The sequence below is a fragment of the Panthera pardus genome, unplaced genomic scaffold (assembly GCF_024362965.1).
Source record: "Panthera pardus isolate Hobbes unplaced genomic scaffold, ASM2436296v1 HiC_scaffold_12, whole genome shotgun sequence".
Lineage (NCBI taxonomy): Eukaryota > Metazoa > Chordata > Mammalia > Carnivora > Felidae > Panthera > Panthera pardus.
This window is the reverse complement of record NW_026526677.1, coordinates 53,734,444-53,754,212: the sequence shown is the minus strand read 5'-3', so window position 1 is coordinate 53,754,212 and position 19,769 is coordinate 53,734,444. Positions and strand designations below refer to the sequence as shown.

Sequence of the window (19,769 nt, the reverse complement as noted above, 5' to 3'; positions counted from 1 at the left end):
GCTGAGAAGGAATAGAAATTGCAGAAATACTGAAGAAAATCTGGTGAAGGTGGTGCTATCAAAGACAAAAGGTAGTAGAATGGTAGAATTGATAATAGTGAACTAGATCATAGCAAAGAAGATGATGGTCATGATTCTCCTTCTGTGTGATTGTTAGTGAGACCAGGAGAACTAATAACCAGAAATATCCACTTATTTTCAGCTCCATCCCTGAGGAATGATAGCTCTCTTCAGTCCTCAATTCATGCTCTTATCCAACATTACTCAGTTTAGTCCCATGTTCTACCTCACTGGCTTTCCTGGATTGGACACCATCGAACACTGGATCTTCATCCCCTTTTTCCTTATGTACCTTGTGGCCATCTCAGGCAATTGTTTCATTCTGATAGTTATTAAGACCAACCCTCGTCTGCACAGACCCATGTACTATCTACTCTCTTTTCTGGCCTTCACTGACCTAGGACTGTCAGTGTCTACCTTGCCCACCACTATGGGAATCTTTTGGTTCAAATCTCATGGTATCTACTTTGTGGCTTGTCAGATCCAGATGTTCTGTATCCACTCATTTTCCTTCATGGAGTCCTCAGTGCTCCTTATTATGTCCTTTGACCGCTTTTTGGCTATCTGCCACCCCCTTAGGTACTCGGTCATTATCACTAGCCAGCGAGTGATCAGGGCAGGTCTGGCTGTCATCTTCCGAGGACCTGTGGCCCTAGTTCCCCTTGTCCTCCTCCTGAAGACTTTTCCCTACTGTGGGCCTCGAGTCCTTTCCCATTCTTTCTGCCTACACCAGGAAGTGATACACTTGGCCTGCACAGATACCACCTTCAACAACCTGTATGGGCTGGCAGTGGTGGTGTTCACTATGATGCTGGACCTGGTGCTCATTGCACTGTCTTATGGGGTCATCCTGCACACCGTGGCAAGACTGGCCTCCCAAGAGGAGCAGCTCCGAGCCTTCCAAACATGTACCTCACACCTCTGTGCTGTACTGATATTCTTTGTGCCTATGGTGGGGCTGTCCCTCGTGCACCGCTTTGGGAAGCACGTCCCACTTGCTGTCCACCTTCTCATGGCCAATGTCTATCTCTTTGTGCCTCCCATGCTTAATCCAATCATATACAGTATTAAGACCAAGGAGATCCGCCACATCATCAGCAAACTCCTCAGTCTTAAGAAGGTCAGTACTAAGTCTTGGAGCTAAAGATTCCAGAGGGTACCCAGGAGAAGTTCCCAAATCAGGCCAAAGATTTACAGCATTGAGAACCTACCATCACCCCACATGTTCCCCAAGTTTTTTTTCCACTGCCCTAATTAAAATACGTATGGATTTCCTTCCTGAGTTATGGGTTACGAGTGCTGATGTTCTCTTGCTTAAATTATAATTCCTCCTACGTATGAGACCTTGCTGTTTTGGTAGCACCAAAAACGGCCCAGAAGAAGACTCTGTTGAGGGTCATCAGCAATGTACAAATATTAAAACAAAAATGAAACGGAACAAAAATTAAAAAGGAAAAGTACATTAAAAAGCATCCAGAACAGAACCTGGAAAAGAAGAGATAAATTAACCTCAAGAAAAGTACCTTTCATTAATGGTTCCTTGGGACTGCTTCCCTCTTCTCTACCTGGTCAAAGTCCTTCTCTTTACTTTCTATACTGGTTAAGCCATGTCCTTTGGACTCTTTAGTCACATTGGAAGAATCAGAACCTGTCACTCTTCCCTAATGGCTGATTTAGGTAAAACACCTCCAAATCTTTCTGTGGATGTGCTCCCTCCTCATCCTGTTCATCTAGTAAAAGCCCTTGACCCCACTCCTGACTCCTCACATCTCTGATTTTACCTTTCCTGTGGACTTACTGTCGGGAATCAGAAGTCAGTGTTTGTTCCTAGGCACTTTGGTTGTGAGATCTTTCACAATGACATGACATGCGGCAAAATTTCAATGAAGGAAAATACTGCAAACATTTGTAAGTCATGATCCCATCGCTCAGGAGACTGTGAACCTAAAACTGGCAGAGAAGATTGACCATACCGTTGACTAAATGAGATTCATGTTGGAGTCTCAGCATTGGGGTTGCTTCCTCATGGATATTTCCCTGAGGGCCCTCTCTCCAACATCAAAGTAGTTGCTCCGTGTGTCTGCTCCCTCAGAACCCTGCATTTCCCAGCATAACATCTGTCACATGATAATGTGCTGCTTCATGCTCCAGCTTAGTTCCTCCTCCTTCTCCTCCCCCATCTCTCTCTTTTTCTTTTTTTTCCTTTTTTTTTCCTTTTTTTTTTTTTTTGTCTTTTTCCAGAATGGATTTCTAAATTAAGCTCCCTGGAGGAATTATGCATCTTGTTAACCAGTACATCTCCATAAATACAATGAATGGCAGAGAACAGATGCTCAATGAATAAATGCCATTAATTTTTGGATACATAAATGCATAAGCAGAGATTCAAAACTGAGAAAGAGAACTTCTTTTCTAGGGAAACGGTTTCTCTTCACACCCGGGAAGACCAAGAGGATTCCCTTATGATGGCATTTATCAAAGGGTGTTCCTCATCAGTATCCTAGCTCTGCTTCACTCAATTCAGGCCCTCTAGGCCTCCAGCCTCCTATGCCACAGGTTACCATGACCTGGAAGTGCTTACTGAGAGTTACTCTTCACAGTCCCGAGGCATGGAAAACCTTGTATATAGTCCACCACCCCTCCTTCCTGAACGGCCTGAACAGAAACCTTGCTGAGTCTGTTTAATAAACTAAATTCTCTCGGGGTGCCTGGGTGGCTCAGTTGGTTAAGTGTCCGACTTTGGTTCAGGTCATGATCTCATGGTCGTGGGTTCGAGCCTGTGTTGGCCTCTGTGCTGACAGCTCAGAGCCTGGAGCCTGCTTCAGTTTCTGTGTCTCCCTCTCTCTGCCCCTCCCCCATTTGCGTGAGCGCTTTCTCTCTCTCTCTCTCTCTTTCTCTCTCTCAAAAATAAACATTAAAGGGTTGCCTGGCTGGCTCAGTCGGTTGAGCTTCCAACTTCAGGCCAGGTCATGATCTCGTGGTTCACGAGATCAAGCCCTGTGGGTGGATTCTATGAACTTGCTATGGATTCTGCATCTCCCTCTCTCCCATCTCTCTCTGCCCCTCCCCAGCTCACACTCTGCCTCTCTCTCTTTCTCAAAAATAAATAAAAACATTTAAAAAAATAAAATAAAGGGGCGCCTGGGTGGCTTGGTCGGTTAAGCGTCCGACTTCGGCTCAGGTCATGATCTCACAGTCCGTGAGTTCGAGACCCGGGTCAGGCTCTGTGCTGACAGCTCAGAGCCTGGAGCCTGTTTCAGATTCTGTGTCTCCTTCTCTCTCTGCCCCTCCCCTGTTCATGCTCTGTCTCTCTCCGTCTCAAAAATAAATAAACATTAAAAAAATTTAAAAAAATTAATAAAATAAATATTAAAAAAATTATAAACTCAATTTTCTCTTTCTTTCCATGGACTTAGGAGTCTAGAGTTTACCATATCCTTGCCTCCACACAAGGTAATTTTTCCTGCCCTTATATTACAGTGTCCCCCACCTCTTCACTTTTTTTTCTTTAGTTAATACCATTCCTTTGGATGGTACACACATGGTTGATATCTGTCAGACTGGTTTCTGATTAAAATTTTGGGTTTTTTTTTTTTTTTTTTTCTGTTTGCTTGGCCAAAATGGGAGAGGTGGTGATAACAGCAGACCAGACAAAGACCCTCAGATATGATGGCACTTGAAAAAGTTAACATTAAAAACAGTTGGGGGGAACCTGGGTAGCTCAGTCAGTTAAGCGTCTGACTCTTGATTTTGGCTCAGGTCATGATCTCACGGTTCGTGAGATCGAGCCCCGTGTCAGGCTCTGAGCTAACAGTGCAGAACCTACTTGAAATTCCCTCCTTCTCTCTCTGCCCTTCCTCCCAAAATAAATAAATAAACACTTTAAAAAATGTTAAAAAGTAAAAATAGGTAAATTTGGGTTATTTAGTAAGCAGTGCTAGCCAAATTTGTTATCCATGTGGAAGATACAATTTGATCTTTACTTTATAGTACACATAAAAAATGTATCCAATTAAAGATATAAATGTTAAAAGGAAAATTTGAAGCTTTTTAAAAGAAAATACAAGAGAACAGAGAAGTAGATACACATATATAGATAGACAAACAATGAAAATAGAGTAAAACAGAATATACCAGAAACAAAGAGACAACACAAACCAGACTAGGAGATTCATCTGCAGTGTATATCTATATGAGCAACTGATGCTTAAGGTTCAGAATATATAAAGAATCTCTATAAATTAGCAAAAATTTTAAAAGACAGAGAATCCAATAAGAAATTAAACAAAGATATGAATAGGCGATGCACATACACAAAAAATGAATAGGACAGGGGCGCCTGGGTAGTTCAGTCTATTAAGCGTCTGACATCAGCTAGATCATGTACTCGTGCTTTTGGAGTTCAAGCCCCACATCAGGCTTTCTGCTGTCACAGCAGAGCCTCAAGCCTGCTTCCAGTCTTGAATCCTTCTCTCTCTGCCCCTCCCTCACTTGTGCTTTCTCTCTCTCTCTCTCTTAAAAATAAATAAACATTAAAAAAAAAAAAACGAATATGCCAAGAAACATCTGAAAACATGTTCATCTTCATAAGAAATTTGAAACATAAAATAAATAACAAAAAACACCATATTTTATCAAAAACGTTAGCAAAATTGGGGGAAAAAAAACTTGGTAATACCAAATGTATATCCTGTATATATCTGTACACAGAAAAAGCATTAAAAACTATACTGAGATTGATAAATAGGAAATGCTAGAAAACAGCTCCAAGAAAAGAAAGAAGTAAATCAAGTAAGCTGTGTTACACGGAAGGTTTTAATTCGATCTAGAAAAAGAACATGAGGCAAATAAGCAAAATGTTAAGATTTGTTAAAACCAGGTACACATAGGGGAGCCTCGGTGGCTCAATGGGTTAAACTTCCAACTTCGGCTCAGGTCATGGTCTCATGGTCCATGAGTTCCAGCCCCACGATGGGCTCTGAGCTGACAGCTCAGAACCTGGAGCCTGCTTCAGATTCTGTGTATCCTTCTCTCTCTGCTCCTCCCCCACTCACACTGTGTCTCTCTCTCAAAAATAAATAACCATTAAAAAAAACAGGTATGCATATAGAAGCATATTTACTCAGGTGGTTATTATATCATTCTTTTTTAAAAAAATTATTTACTTATTTATTTTGAGGGAGAGAGAGAGAGAGAGAGACAGGACAAGCGGGGAAGGCACAGAGAGAGAGGGAGAGAGAGAAATTCTGAGCAGTCTCCACACTCAGCACAGAGCCTGATGTGAGGTTAGAACCCACAACCCTGAGATATGACCTGAGCCAAAAGTCAAGAGTCAGATGCTTAACCAACTGAGCCACCCAGGCGCTATTATATCATTCTTTATATTTTATAATTAAAATATGTCCTATTTAAATACAAAATGTATATTAAATACAAAATGAAATTTCAAAAAGAACCAAACTCTAAAACTGGATGTAAAAGCTCTTGTGTTTGTGTAGTGTTGTATGTGTGCATGTGTGTGTGTGAGTAGAGGGCCATTGGAATCCCAGTGGTTTGGGCGTGGGAGACCCTATGGAGCGCTAGAGTCTTTCCAGTCCTAAAGTCAAGTGCTCCTTAAACATAGGTTCCATTCTGAGCTTTAACTGAAGTCTCCATGGGAGGAGGCCACACTACTGAATGTTGGCTCTGACACTCAGAATGGGCTTCCCCATATGGAATGGAAACTTGTTTTCTGTGGATCCTGTTAGTAGAATGAGGTATAAAGAACATAGGATTTGGATTTGGATTAGATTTTGAGTCCCATTTTTGCCACTTATGAACAAACAGGCCACTAAATTTCTTTCTTTTTGCAATTAGGAAATAAATATAGATAATGACATTGTTGAAAACTTCTATCTTATAGGAACTTAAAACTCAAATTAACATATTTTAATCTTGTTAATAAGCAAATATTAAAAGAGTTCATAATCAAGATCTGTGCTGACAAGCACATGGGAAAGAAGGGATTTTCATACACTGGTGTGAGAGCATAAATTGATTTGTCTCTTACAGAAAGCAAGATGCCTTGAAAGACTTAAATGCATTCATACTCTGTGTCTCAGAAGCACCCCTTCTAGAAACCTATCCTACTGAAATAATTGTAAATGGAAATTTGCATTCCCTGAGGACAAGGATCTATTTTTTCTGTGTGGTCACAGAGCTATCTTTAGCACCTACACTGGTGCTCAATAAATATCTGTTGTATTAATAAATAAATGAATATTACACATTAATTGTGTCATTGTTCATTTTGATAAAAAAAAAAAAAAAAACCTCACAGCATCCCAAGTATCTAGGAAGAGGATGTTATATAAATTATAGTATATTCATTTGATAAAATATTAGTTGGCTATTAAAAAGTATACATAAATACTGAGAGGACTATTTTCAACATAATATTAAATTTAAGAAATTTAAAATATTTCTGTAAAAAGCAATTGCTGTGCAACAACTATTTATATCCATAGGAAAAAAGCTATGATATATGTCTTTTTTCTATGCATTTCTCCATCTTTTTATTACCCAAAGCTTCCAAAAAAAACCACATTTGAGTTTTATAACTGAAAAGAATGTCTTACAAAGAGTACAAGAGCATGTATGTGTGATTATGTTGATGATGGCAATGATGATAAAAGCTAACAATGTTTTTTATTTATTTTTGAGAAAGAGACAGAGTGTGAGCAGGGGAGGGGCAGACAGAGAGGGAGACACAGAATCCCTCAGGATTCCCTCAGCACAGAGCCTGACACAGGGCTCGAACCCATGAACTGTGAGATGGTGACCTGAGCCAAAGTCAGATGCTTAACCGACTGAGAAACCCAGGTGCCCCGAAAGCTAACAGTTTTTATGCTCAGTGTTTTATTTAATTCTCACACCAAAGCTATGAAGTAGATGTTCTTGTGTTTGACATTTTAAAATGAGGAGCTTGAGGTTCCCATAGGAAAGGAACATTCCTTAGTTAAATATCTCCTGCATCCTAGACCAAGACCCAATTACAACTCTGTATAATTTTCTTAGATGGTTATGCCAGACCTTCTCTCCAGATTGGGTCAGTCTATTTGGGACAAGGGCCTGTTTTGCTGAAGGAAGTTCAAGTAAAAAAAAAAATTACTTAGTTTTTCCTTAACTTCTATGCTATAGATATGAACTTCTTTAGTACTAAGTTTATACATAGAATTTCTATACCTGTGTAGTATCTATGTTTTCAGCTACAATGCCTTCCTCTTCAATAAAAAATGAGAACCAACCAACAAAACAAGACTCATCAAAGTTATATTCGTGCTAATGACAATAAATTGCACAACCCATTTACCAGCACCAATTCTATGCTCCCATGTGCAAAAAATTTCTTTACAATCATGTTATTTAATATCCTAATGCCTTCCTAAGACTTCAGAGCTAGCATTCTATTTGTAAAATACACATTTTTCATATAACTGAAACACATTTTTCAGGTCATTGAAATTCACATAATTTTATAATATCTTGTTTTGTGACAATTCTGAGCCTTTGTATGTTTCCTTCCCTATCTGGAATGCTGGATCCAGTGAAAGAGTAAAGAATATCTGTTAAATCCTTATATTTCCTGTGAATCTTTTTGGTTTGTTACTCTGTCATGAAGAGTTAGTCCTTTTCAAGTCCGCCTCCTACAAAACACAATCATTTTCTCAAAAGCAGACAGAGATTATGTATTATTGATTGTTGCATCTAAGTATATGTCCCAAAGATTTCAGTGTCTATATATTTGCTGAATGAATGAGCAGGAATAACTACCTAGCAGGAAAGAGAGTCTCAAAGGGAAGCTAGACTGGGAAAAAAACCACAGAAGGGTCAACCAGTAAATTTTCTTGTAACAATAGCAGCTAGTGGGAGAAGAGAATGAAGAATCATCTGATCTGCCGAAATATCTCATGGTGGTACTTGCGAGTTGCTAAGTTTCCATGAAAGAAAAATGGTGTGCCCAACGACTAAGTTCTGGGAAGATACTGATCCCTCTTCGGTGTCTGCAGGTCTACAGCCATCTAAATAGTTTCCTCTGAGAGCCTAAGACCCAAGGGAGGACAGAGAGGCATATAAGTGCCATTGCAGCAGAGCATCCTGATTTAATCAGAAGAGGCTGGGACAGGAAGTGAGAAGAACTACAGGGTTGGGGAAAGAAGCCACAGACAACAAGGGACCAGTAAGGTGTTGAAGGTGGATAGAGGCAGCCAACCCAGTGACCTTTGTAGTACCTCTTATCTAGCAAGTCTACAAGGAGGGTTATGGGATAGGGCAGCTTCCAGGATTATGGCCAGTCTGTGGTTAGAGCTGCTGTTCCATGGTATCTCCCCCTTGATCTTTTGGGTTAGAAAGAGAGACAAGAATTTGTAACTGGGGGTTGGTGTGCAAACACAGCAGCTTCCTGGGTAAAATGTGAAACTGGCCCTGGTACATGGAGGGCAGGGAGAGAATGAAGGAGGCAGGCCCCTCCAGATTGGTAGACGGCAGGTTTAATAAGCAAGGGAATTTATATACAAGGCATATGTTGGGAACCACAAGAAAAGTAGCTCTCTGCACCCATCACCAGAATCTTAACCGGGTTCGGTCATGTACACCATCCAGATGGGCTCAAAACACCTTACTCTTTTAAGGCTGTGTCCTTGGAGCAGCTTCTGAGAGTGGGGAAGGCAGGTGGAATGCACATTCCAAGGCTGGAGGTGAAGGGTCAGAAACCTTGGATTACCTGGGTCCATCTTGCAGGTCAACCTATAGTCATGGCCTCTTGGTGACCTCCCCCAGCACTGGGCTGGGCTTTGGACTAGAGTGATACAGGATTATGGCAGGGATGGATCATAATCTCTACTCTATCCCAATGTATGTGGCTCCCAACATAGTTTCCCTGGAAAGAAGGCAGGGAACATGTGAAAATTTTCCATCACAGAAAAAGATAAACGTGGAGAAGGATTCAGTCACTTCACCAAAGTCATGTGGCTGGCTGTTCAAAAACTGCTTAAAGAGCTCAAAGTCCCAACCCTGAGCTTCTCACTCCTCGCTACTATTGGATTGCTGATTGACCTTCCCTTAGAGCTTGTTGCAGAAATGAAGGGAAGAGCTATAGCTCTCATACGGTAGATACTTGTTGTGGAGATCTTCCAATAAGAAGGCAGTGCTGGAAATGGCAGATAATAATCTACAGCCGTTGAGTGTATGGTTCTAACTGCACCACATTTAGTTTCTTGTAAATGGCTCTATAATCTACAAAGCAGGGAGAGTAACTGGCCTACTCTTTCAGGTGAGGAAAACGGAGATTAAGCAAATAATTTGCACAACTACAGAGTTAATAAATGGGGGAGTTATGATTGGGATGTAGATCTGACTCCAGAGCTACTTCCTTCATCACCACACTGTACTGCCTAATGAACTGTGTCTGGAGGGCCACAGGTCTCCATAGATTCTTCACTGCCCAGTGGGCTTGAGAGGGTAAGACTGAATAGAGAGCTGTGGGAGATTCCCTGGTGCCTTCCCATCCCTCCATTCCTCACGCTTCTCCATGTCAGTGCCTCAGTGTCTGACCACATCCCCCATCTCCAGCCTCTCTGTTGCCTAGCCTCTCTCTCAAGTTGTCTCACAGGAGATTTTTTTTTCCTTCTCCTCAATTCCCCTCTTCTGTTCAATTCTGCCCCTACCCCTCTCTGTTCTCCCTCTCCTCCTCCCCCCGCCCCCAATCCTCCCTCAGTCTCTAAGCTTCCTATCAGTTTAGCCCTTGGTTTTCCCCTTCACTGTCCCTCAGGCCCTGACCTCTCCCCAGTTCTCGGTCTGTGTCTGTCTGGCGGTCTCCCTCCTTTCAGCCTTCCAGAAACCTCTCTCTGACTTCAGCTTCACCATCCTCCAGCTACTCTGTCCTCCAAGGTCGGCCTCACATGTCCTCATCTTGTGTTTCTCAGGCTCTTCCTCGAAGTCACACAAGCTCCTTTCTCTCTGACACCCAGCTGACCCTTTCCTGTCCTTCAACATCTTCCTCACCAGTGTTCACCACACCCTGTCCTTCTTCATCCATTTCCTCCTCTTCCAGCCTCCTCTGCTTCCTGAACCATGGGTCTCCCTCAGCATATTCTTATTAAGGCCACAATTTCATCCCTATCTGTCCCTCAGTATGTGTTGTGATCTATTCCTCAGTATCCCCTTTTATCACTTTGCCCCAATTACTCCCTCAGTCTGTTTGACTGTCAGTAGTTCCCCAATCTTCCAAAGTCACATGGCACTTATGCCAAGGTCTAAAGCACTGTCATATTAAATAGGAGATGGAGTTAATTTTTTCATAACAGGAGGAGATAAAGAGTAAAAACTGTAGGGGAAGAATACAAGAAAATCAGTGCTTTGACAACAACAAATACATTTATTGTTTATTATATTCCAGACTTGGTGCTAAATTTTATATAAATCATGTGAAAATAAAAACACATCCATTCTTTAATTAGGAAATATCATTATCATTACTTTACTGATGAGGATGCAGAAGCAAATATTGTATCAGGCATGGAGATCCGGGATAGCAGGGCTTGTCTTGTGAGCATCTCTCTAGGTATCCCTATTTTTGGTTTTTAATAAACTAATTTAAGCAAAGAACAAGCTTTGTCATTATTGCTTCTGTTTCAAGGTACACTTACTGACATGCATTTTTTGCAATACCTACTTGGGAAATACACTCTAATAAGTTGCCCTGATTTATTAAAGTTGTGTCAGGTCTCCAGCTTGATTTCTGAGGACAGGTACCTTTAAAAACACAGAGAAAGAAAGAAAGAAAGAAAGAAAGAAAGAAAGAAAGAAAGAAAGAAAGAAAGAAAGAAAGAAAGAAAGAAAGGGTGAAAGAAATAAAGGGGGGTGCCTGGGTGGCTCAGTCGGTTAAGCATCTGACTTCAGCTGAGGTCATGATCTAATGGTTTGTGGGATCAAGCCCTGCATCGGTCTCTCTACTCTCAGCGTTGAGCCTGCTTTGAATCTTCTGTCCCCCTCTCTCTCTACCCCTCATCCACTCACACACACCTGCACACTCTCTCTCTCAAAAATAAATAAACATTAAAACAAAGGAAGGGAGGAAGGAAGGAAGGAAGGAAGGAAGGAAGGAAGGAAGGAAGGAAAGAAGCAAGGAAGGAAGCAAGGAAGGAAGGAAGGAAGAGGAATGTCAGTGGACTCTGATTTTAGATTTGAAAATAAAGAAATTCCAGGAATTATAGTAAAGGAAGCAGCTTTAAAGAGGTAGACTATATAGAATGAATGAGCATGACTTCCCAGGGACATTAGATGCTTGAAGCATAAGGTACTAGAGAGCTAGTCCTTGGTTCTTTGAGAGAGGTTGGGTGTGGAGGGAAGCAGGATAACTTTTCTCTCAATCAAAGGGATATGTGCAGAGGATCTCATAATGGCAATAAGCAGATAAAGTGGAGAGCAGACTGGATGAGGAAACTCTCTAAGGCATTCTCAATCTGCTTAGAAAAATTAGATATAATTTCTTCTACAGGAAAATCTCAAAGGGGTAAGGTCAGACACAGAAGACAACTTAGGAGTAACAGAATTTCAGAGTATCTCAGCATTCTATTAAGGTGGAGCTCTAAATTTTTCTAAGTTAAAAAAAACAAAAACCCAACCTTATCTTTCACTAGTGGTTAAGAACAAAAGCAGAGAAAACCCCTCTCGAGGCTTACCGTCACTGAGGTAAGTAGAGGGATGAATGGGAAGAAGAAAAAGAAGGGAGGAAGCAGGAAAAGGACAAGCTGTTTGTGTGGGCATTGGTGAATTGAGAGGTCATTGAGTCCACGGCATGCAGAGGCAAGAGGTCATTGAGCCTACACCAGCAGGGGACTGGTGTCCAGTGATAGCAGAGGTGTTCATGGTAACGATCTAGTAACCTTCAAAGTACTACTCCCTTTTCCTAGAGTGAATAGACTTCTTGAGAATGAGGATATCCACCCTACCAAATGCCAACGCAAGCTTCTCTACGTTCCTGCTGACTGGCTTCCCAGGCCTGGAATGGGCTCACCACTGGATCTCACTACCCATTTTTGTAGGATACCTGGTGGCCCTCGTAGGTAATGCTACCATCTTGCATCTGGTACGAACTGAGCCTTCTCTCCACCAGCCCATGTACTACTTCTTGGCCATCCTGGCTGTGACAGACTTGGGCCTGTGCATGTCCACGCTGCCCTCAGTGCTGGGTGTGCTGTGGTTTGATGCCCGGATGGTGGGCCTGGTGCCCTGTGTTCTGCAGCAACACTTTCTACACTCCTTCTCCTTCATGGAGTCAGTGGTGCTCTTCGCCATGGCTCTGGACTGCCCGGTGGTCATCTGATTCCCACCGCGCTATGCATCAGTGCTCACAGGTTCTCGTGTGCCACTGGCCGGGGCTGTGCTGGGCGTGCGGAGTGCTGCCATCACTGCGGCACCCTCACTGCACCTACTGAAGTTTGACTACTGTCGCCCCAGGGCACTGTCCCATGCCTACTGCCTTCACCAGGACGTGATCCTCCTGACCTGCTCTGACACACGTTTCAACAGACTCTATGGGCTGTGCATCATCATGCTGGCCATGGGCTCCGATGTCCTCTTCATCCTGCTCTCCTACACTATCATCGTCCACACTGTGCTGGCCATCGCCTCTGCCGGGGAGAGGCTCAAGGCCCTCAACACCTCTGTCTCACACATCCTGGCCGTGCTCTGCTTCTATGTGCCTGTGCTAGGCCTGTCTGTTGTGCACAGGTTTGGGCACCACACCTCACCCTTGGTGCACATCTTCATAGGCACTGTCTCTGTGCTCTTCCCACCCCTGATGAACCCTGTTCTATAGCATCAAGACCCAGCAGATCCTCAGGGCCATCCTCAAGGTGGTTTCACTGGGGAAGACACAGTGAGACGTTGGGAATGGACTAGAGCAACTCCAAATGAGGAATGAGTGAAACCTTCTTTTTAGAGCCTTCATACCACAAAACAAGTTCTGTTTACCTATCTTAGTTTGATGGTACATCATGAATTAACTCTAATGTTAAAATCAAATAAAGTTGATGCTTACTACTACTTATGTATACACATACAAATATATATCCACTACTTTCTTACATTAAAAAGAATGATTATATTTTTTACTCAAATGTTTGCATGTTCAGAGTGATTTTTATGTTTTCTCCTCTACTTATTTGGTAGAACTTTAATTATACAATAATGTCATTGGTGATAAGTTACTCTGATGATACGGGAAGTTGAATCATCACTTCACATTTTTTGGATTAACCTCCGAGTTGGCCACAATTCATCAAAATATAATATTTCTACTATACACATTCACCGGGGATAACTTTATTTTTAGATCTAAGAGGAACTTTCCAATGTTGCTTTTTTTGTCCATATCATAGTCTGGGACAGAACTAAGTTGAGGAGAGGCATCAAAGCCGAATTTATAACCAGAATGAGAAAAATTGGGGTCGAGAGTGTGTCAGACCTGTAGGTAGTATAACGAACTGACAGAAGTATGTCTTTGAGCCACTAACCTAACAAAAGAACTGCCAGATCTTAGTACAAGGTGCAAATTCCAAGGGCTGCTTAGATCATACTTTGCCAGTTTCAGCATAAGGCAATTTCTCCTGTCCCTACAGGACACAGGAATGTCACTGACTAATAAGGATTAGGATATAAGACAATTATAAGAGTATTTTAGATGACTCTTTAAGCAAACATATACTGTCATACAAATACATAAGATTAGAGAGAAATGCAATACACTCATGCACATACAGACATGAATCTACATTCAATTAATTGCACCTTTTTTCTCAGATCTGGAGGTTCTTTCCTTGGGTTAATGACTTAAAGACATACCTATGTCATATCACCACCTACGTGAATATACATTCAATTATATTTGTGGACACATGCTCATAGATTCATGCAAACTTGCAAACAAAATTCTTAAACAAGCAACATGGTTACGCATACATCTACACACATATGCACACACAGGCATGTGTTCATATGCACATTTACATAAATTTACACACTCGCAAATGCACATAAAAGAATGCTCACATGGACGTGTATGTTTACACTTCCACACATGCATGCATCATCTTGTTCTATATTTTCTCAGAGTTTGACTTAAGGTTCCCCAGACAGCATCCCCTGGGATCCTCTGCTCTTGGCTTAATTACTTCTGTAGGCCTGGAGGCAGCACATTCTGAGGCTGGTTTACCTGTGTCCAGCAGGGGACTGACTGGCAAAACTGGGGGAAGGAGAAGGCTAATTCTGAAGTCATGATAAAGAAGAAGGCCAGTCAGCCCTGTTTCCAGGTAGTGAGGTGGAGATCTGGCCTGAGACCTGCCACCTTGAAGGGCAGGTGGGTTTTTGTAGGAGAGGAACGGGGTTGGCCTGAAGTCCAGCCTGTGGGATCAGGAGAATGGGAAATCTGTTCAGGTGATCTGAACCCGGGGTCTTCTTTCTGAGATGCATCTCCTTTCCAGTACAGGCTTTCTGTTCCCCTTTCCTCCTGCCATGAAAGACCCCTGCCCTCCGGGAAGGATGCAGACTTTTATCCAGAAACCCTCACTATGGCAGAGAAACACTTGAGTCTGTTTTACTCAACTCCTCTCTGTTAATTCAGGAAATCTGGGACAGGGAAACGGCCATTTTGTCTCCAAATCCAATCTTTTTAAACTAGATATTTAATTCTCTTTTTAAATCTTTGTTGCTTAGGGCCATTTACCCTCCTCTCTTTCACTTTCCACACCAATGGTCCTTGTCCCCTCCGTCCCATGCAGGCAGCCACATAACCTGTGGGGCCTGGTCCCTCTCAACCCTAGCTCCTTGATGACCTGTGGTTTTCACAGTCCTTCACCCTCTTCTGGCTGACTCATCCCCATGCCCAACCCATTTATCACCGGCTTCCTTGTGTGGCTTTTGTCCAGGCTTCCTCACTCTCCTCTTTAACTGCAGTTTTGCCAGCATGACTTGGCAAGTCACTTGAAATGCCAACTTCTCACTCTCTCAAGCTGTAAAATATATAAGAGTGGGTCATTTTGAGTATTCTCAGGATAAGACCTGCTTTAGCCTGTCCTCATATTTCCCACTCAACCCACACACCTCACTCATCAGCATGGACCTCAGACCTCCTATAATAACAGCTCTTCATCTACAATGAAGTAACAGGATATTACAGAGAGACTCTCATTCGATAGAAGAAGACAAAGTTCTTCCACCACTTCCTGCCCTAAGCTCCCAGCCTAGAATATATCACCATACATCAACATGCACCTTCTTTCCTGTTCCCTCCCTCCCTTTATCCTTTCCCTTTTATAAAGCCCTGGGGACATGCTCAAAATACAGGCCCTAAGTGTTCCTTGGAAGACTAACAAACAACTAAACAGCAATATATGGGACTGAGTGCTAGAGGAGAGAGGTGCTGGTACAGAAAGTGATTAACCACATGCCTGACATAAGGAAGACATCCCAGGACTGACATCTGAGCCAGATGTTATACAACAGTGGTGCAGGTTGTATTTGTTCTAAAATGTGATTTTTAGTTGTACTAAATGCTGAAGTGCTTAAGAAAGGAAAAACAGTCATGGAAAGTAAACTGTAACAAAAACAAAACAGAACAAAAAAAAAAAAAAAAGCACAGGAATTACCAGGAGGGAAAAGACATGTTAGGGTATGTCAGGATTTATAGACCAGTCAAGTCAAGAAGCTAGGTCTCACTGGAGTTTTATCAGCACTAAGAAGCATGCCATTCAAAGAGGATGAACATACGGGATACGAAGACTTTTCCTTTCATCCTCAACAGTAGCTGGGCAGCAAAAATCACTGTTCCTCTTACTAATTCACACCGATGGATGATGTTCAGATGCCACTGACTCCCTCTCCACCAGACCATTTTGAAGTGCCAGGGGGATCCCATGCATTTTAGAATCAGGTTCTTTCCCTTTTTTTCTTGGTGTCTCCAAAATTAATACACTGGCCAACAGACAATGAAGACGACAAACCCAAAGTGTAGGCTGGACCTCAGACCACTCTCCCTTCCCACAGCCAGTACCACACACAGGCATATTCTCTCTCAGGCTTCATGGGCTTCCTTTGAGGTGGTGGGTGATACTGTGTACTGGCAGTTCTACACAGGGGCTCACTTCTCAGGCAAACATTGTTTGTTTGTTTGAATTTTGTTAACGTTTATTTATTACTGAGAGATAGAGAGACACAGAGCATGAGCAGGGGAGGGGCAGAGCCGGGGGGGGGGGGGGTGGTGAGACACAGAATCCAAAGCAGGCTCCAGGGTCTGAGCTGTCAGCACAGAGGCCTACATGGAGCTTGAACTCATGAGCCTCGAGATCGTGACCTGAGCCAAAGTCAGGTGCTTAACTGACTGAGCCACCCAGGCGCCCCTGTTTGTTTGTTTTTAATGCTCACAGGTACTTGTGGAAAGCAGCAGGCTTTTAAAATATGGGTGACATGCAGTGTCCCTGATGGATAAGGAAGAAGGAGTAAATGATGTCTCCGAGGCATTCCAGACACCTATAATGACTCAATGTAAAAAGGCTGGCATAAAGATACAAAGTTGATTTCTTCAATCTAGAAAATCTTAGGCAATTAAGAAATTGCTTAATTGCAAATAAAAAGAAAAGAAAAAGAATATTATCCATAAAGATGGAGAGAGAAAGGTCTGAGTGAAAAATGATTATATAAAAATTAAAAGCCTGACTTTCATTGACACGATTATTATCATTTCACCTGCAAAGTAACAATACTGTAAGTGTATTGTATGCTAACTGCTCCATACAGGTTCATTTGTTTAAGTTTCAAACAAGCCTGTGGCTACATATTATAGTGATTCTCTGCTTTACAGATAGGGAATGGAGAGCCCCTCGGCTCATGACTGAGTCAGGATTCCCACCAAGGCAATCTGATTCCATAGTCTGCAACCCTATCTTTTATGCACACTGCTCCGAAATTCCAAAATACATAACAGGAACAAACTGGGAGCAATAAATAAGGTGCACAATTTTAAGTGAATACTGAACTCTAAGTAATCCAAGGGACTGCTAAAAACGTATCAGAATCTTATGCACTATAAAAGGAAGTAAATGACTTAGACTGTTAATATGCGGAATTGAGGAATGGAAGGTCAAGATGAAAGAGACAATATACTAATTAGAAAAGCGGTCAGGCTCAGAGTAGCAGCAGCATAAAAGGTTCCTGATCAAGGAACACCTTATGTCATCAGTGAAGTCTAGCCCTCAGAGAGAAGCCATGGGTCTTCACTGAAGAGCCAATGTCCTCCACAATGGCCAATATTACTTTCCTATAGCTGATGATTACTGGGTACTTTATAAGACTCTTTTATATACATTATTATGTTTAGTCCCCTTAATTTTTTTATCTAGTGTATGACTATTTCCATTTTACATATTTAAACATAGAGCTCACTTGAAAGTAGAAATCAGGAATTTAAAAACATGGCTTACAGACTCAACCATATCCCACCACTCAGTATCTCTAACTTCCTCTTTGCCTATATATTTCTCCCCATGTCATGTTTTTGCGTTTGCTTCCAGTGGGGAATAAGATCTGGGTTTCTATACTTGATGAGAGAGATATCATTTTCTTCCTCTCTCATTTTTCTTTCTAACACATAGATTTTAAACTGATATTTCATCCTGAGGTCAGAAGTCTTCTCATAGATACCTCTTCTTGGTATGTAGAGGTCTCTGCCTCTCTCAACAGATACATCTTTTGGATAGTGTAAAGAGATGCATGTTGCCTTCCCAGACAGGGTTTCAGAAGATATCAGCACTATTGAGGTGGGCCATCATGGATAAATATTTTTGTTTTTATATGTGCAGTTTCAGAAATATGATCTGAAGGGACCATGCTCCAGGACTACTGCCCGTCGTTTCCATTGACATAGTAAGTATTGATTAACCATGCTGTCATGTGTGGATTGACAATGGGATGGGAATTCTCCAATGGGCAGAATGCTTCTTTCCATTAATAGAAATTCCAGTGGGTTCTTTTCATTAACCTTAAAAACACTGACTTTTTCTGTGCTTTCTCCTACTGTTTATAAGAGCCAAAGGGATCATCCGGGAGGTTGAAGAAGGAACATAGAGAACTGAGCCCAATTTAGAGATGTTTTATCCAGTAAAACTAGATAAGTCTGTGTCTCCAGTGAAGAGCAGTCTTCGATGCTACTTGGAGTAGCAGAGATGGGCATTTAGTAGCTGTATCTCTTGATCGATTTTATGCCAACATTGAAGTAATTTTATTAACCCCCATTCCCATTGGCTCCTTAAAATCCAACATCTTCTAATAGGGAATTTATAGAATGTCTGGTAGATTACAGCTTTCATTGTGTTAGTGTCCTTCTGATGATGTCTTTTTAAAACTATACAATACCCTCTCTTGATGGAGACATGGAAAACATTCAGTTCCCATCAAATATACTCAGTGAACCCACTATGGATCAGTTTTAAATATGATGTTAAAATACTCTACCAGATTCCCTTATTCTGGAGCTATACCTATTTGCAAGCATGACTCCACATTTTTGTTTATCATCGAAGACCAAAAGGTACTGGTCATGAATGGGAGGAGAGACATGAGTTGGCAGATCCTACAAGGCAGAGGAAATCTCAGGTTCCCAATCTCCAATAACCTTTATGTGTCTCACCCCAGGTTGTATCTCTGGCACCTGCCTTGGTCAAAGTCCCTGGACTCCAGACATAGGAAAATGTTCAACAGCAGTCAATTCATTCCCAAATATTTCCTGCTGACTGGCCTCCCTGGTCTGGAGGCCCTGCACCCTTGGTTTTTCTTCCCATTCTGCTCCATATACCTGGTGGCCGTTATGGGCAATAGCCCGATCCTGGCAGTGATCAGGAAAAACACCATTCTGCACCAGCCGATGTACCTTTTCCTAGCTATGCTGGTCTTTGCAGAGCTTGGTGTCTCTACTTCTACACTGCCCACTGTGTTGGGCATCTTCCTTTTTGGTGCCAATGAGATCTGCTTTGAAGCCTGCCTGTTGCAGATGTTCTCCATACATTCATTTTCCATCATGGAGTCAGGAGTTCTGCTGGCTATGTTGGTGGACCTCTTTCTGGCCATCTACAACCCACTGAGGTACACCGCCATCCTGACAGGGCCCCTTATTGTTGGTACTGGTGCTGCACTTGGATTAAAGAGTGTGATGCTCATGTCCCCACTGCCCTTCCTCCTGAAGCGTGTGCCCTTCTGTGGCCACAATGTCCTCTCCCTCTCCTACTGCCTTCACTTAGATCTAATCCAGCTGCCCTGTGGCGATACACGTCCCAACAGCATCCTGGGGCTCTGCATTATTTCCACTTTTGGGCTGGACTTACTGCTCATCATCCTCTCTTATGTGTTGATCCTCTACACTGTGCTGGGCATTACCTCTGGGGAGACAGAAGGCCCTCAACACATGTGTTTCATATATGTGTGGGGTGCTTGTGTACTGCGTGCCCATGATCAGCGTGGCTCTGGTGCACCGCTTCAGGAAGCACACTGCACCTGCTGTCCGTCTACTCTTGGCCAATGTCTATCTTCTGGTGCCTCCTGTGCTCAACCCCATCATCTACAGTGTTAAGACAAAGCAGATTCGCCAGGGACTAATCCAACTCATTCTTCAAAGGAAATAA

General features: G+C 42.3%; 2 protein-coding genes and 1 pseudogene across 2 annotated transcripts; all 3 read left to right on the top strand.

Annotated features, from left to right (window-relative positions):
- Positions 1 to 238: 238 nt before the first annotated feature.
- On the top strand, positions 239 to 1,204 carry LOC109259993 (olfactory receptor 51M1-like). Its single transcript, XM_019437987.2, has one exon. The coding sequence runs from the start codon at positions 245 to 247 to the stop codon at positions 1,202 to 1,204; it is 960 nt and encodes a 319-aa protein (XP_019293532.2). The 5' UTR covers positions 239 to 244.
- A 10,827-nt stretch (positions 1,205 to 12,031) lies between these two features.
- On the top strand, positions 12,032 to 12,983 carry LOC109259991 (olfactory receptor 51L1-like; annotated as a pseudogene).
- Positions 12,984 to 18,841: 5,858 nt separating this feature from the next.
- Positions 18,842 to 19,769, top strand: LOC109260045 (olfactory receptor 51I2-like). The gene is given in 2 exon segments (XM_019438031.2): positions 18,842 to 19,536; positions 19,538 to 19,769. Coding segments are annotated over 2 exon segments (927 nt in total).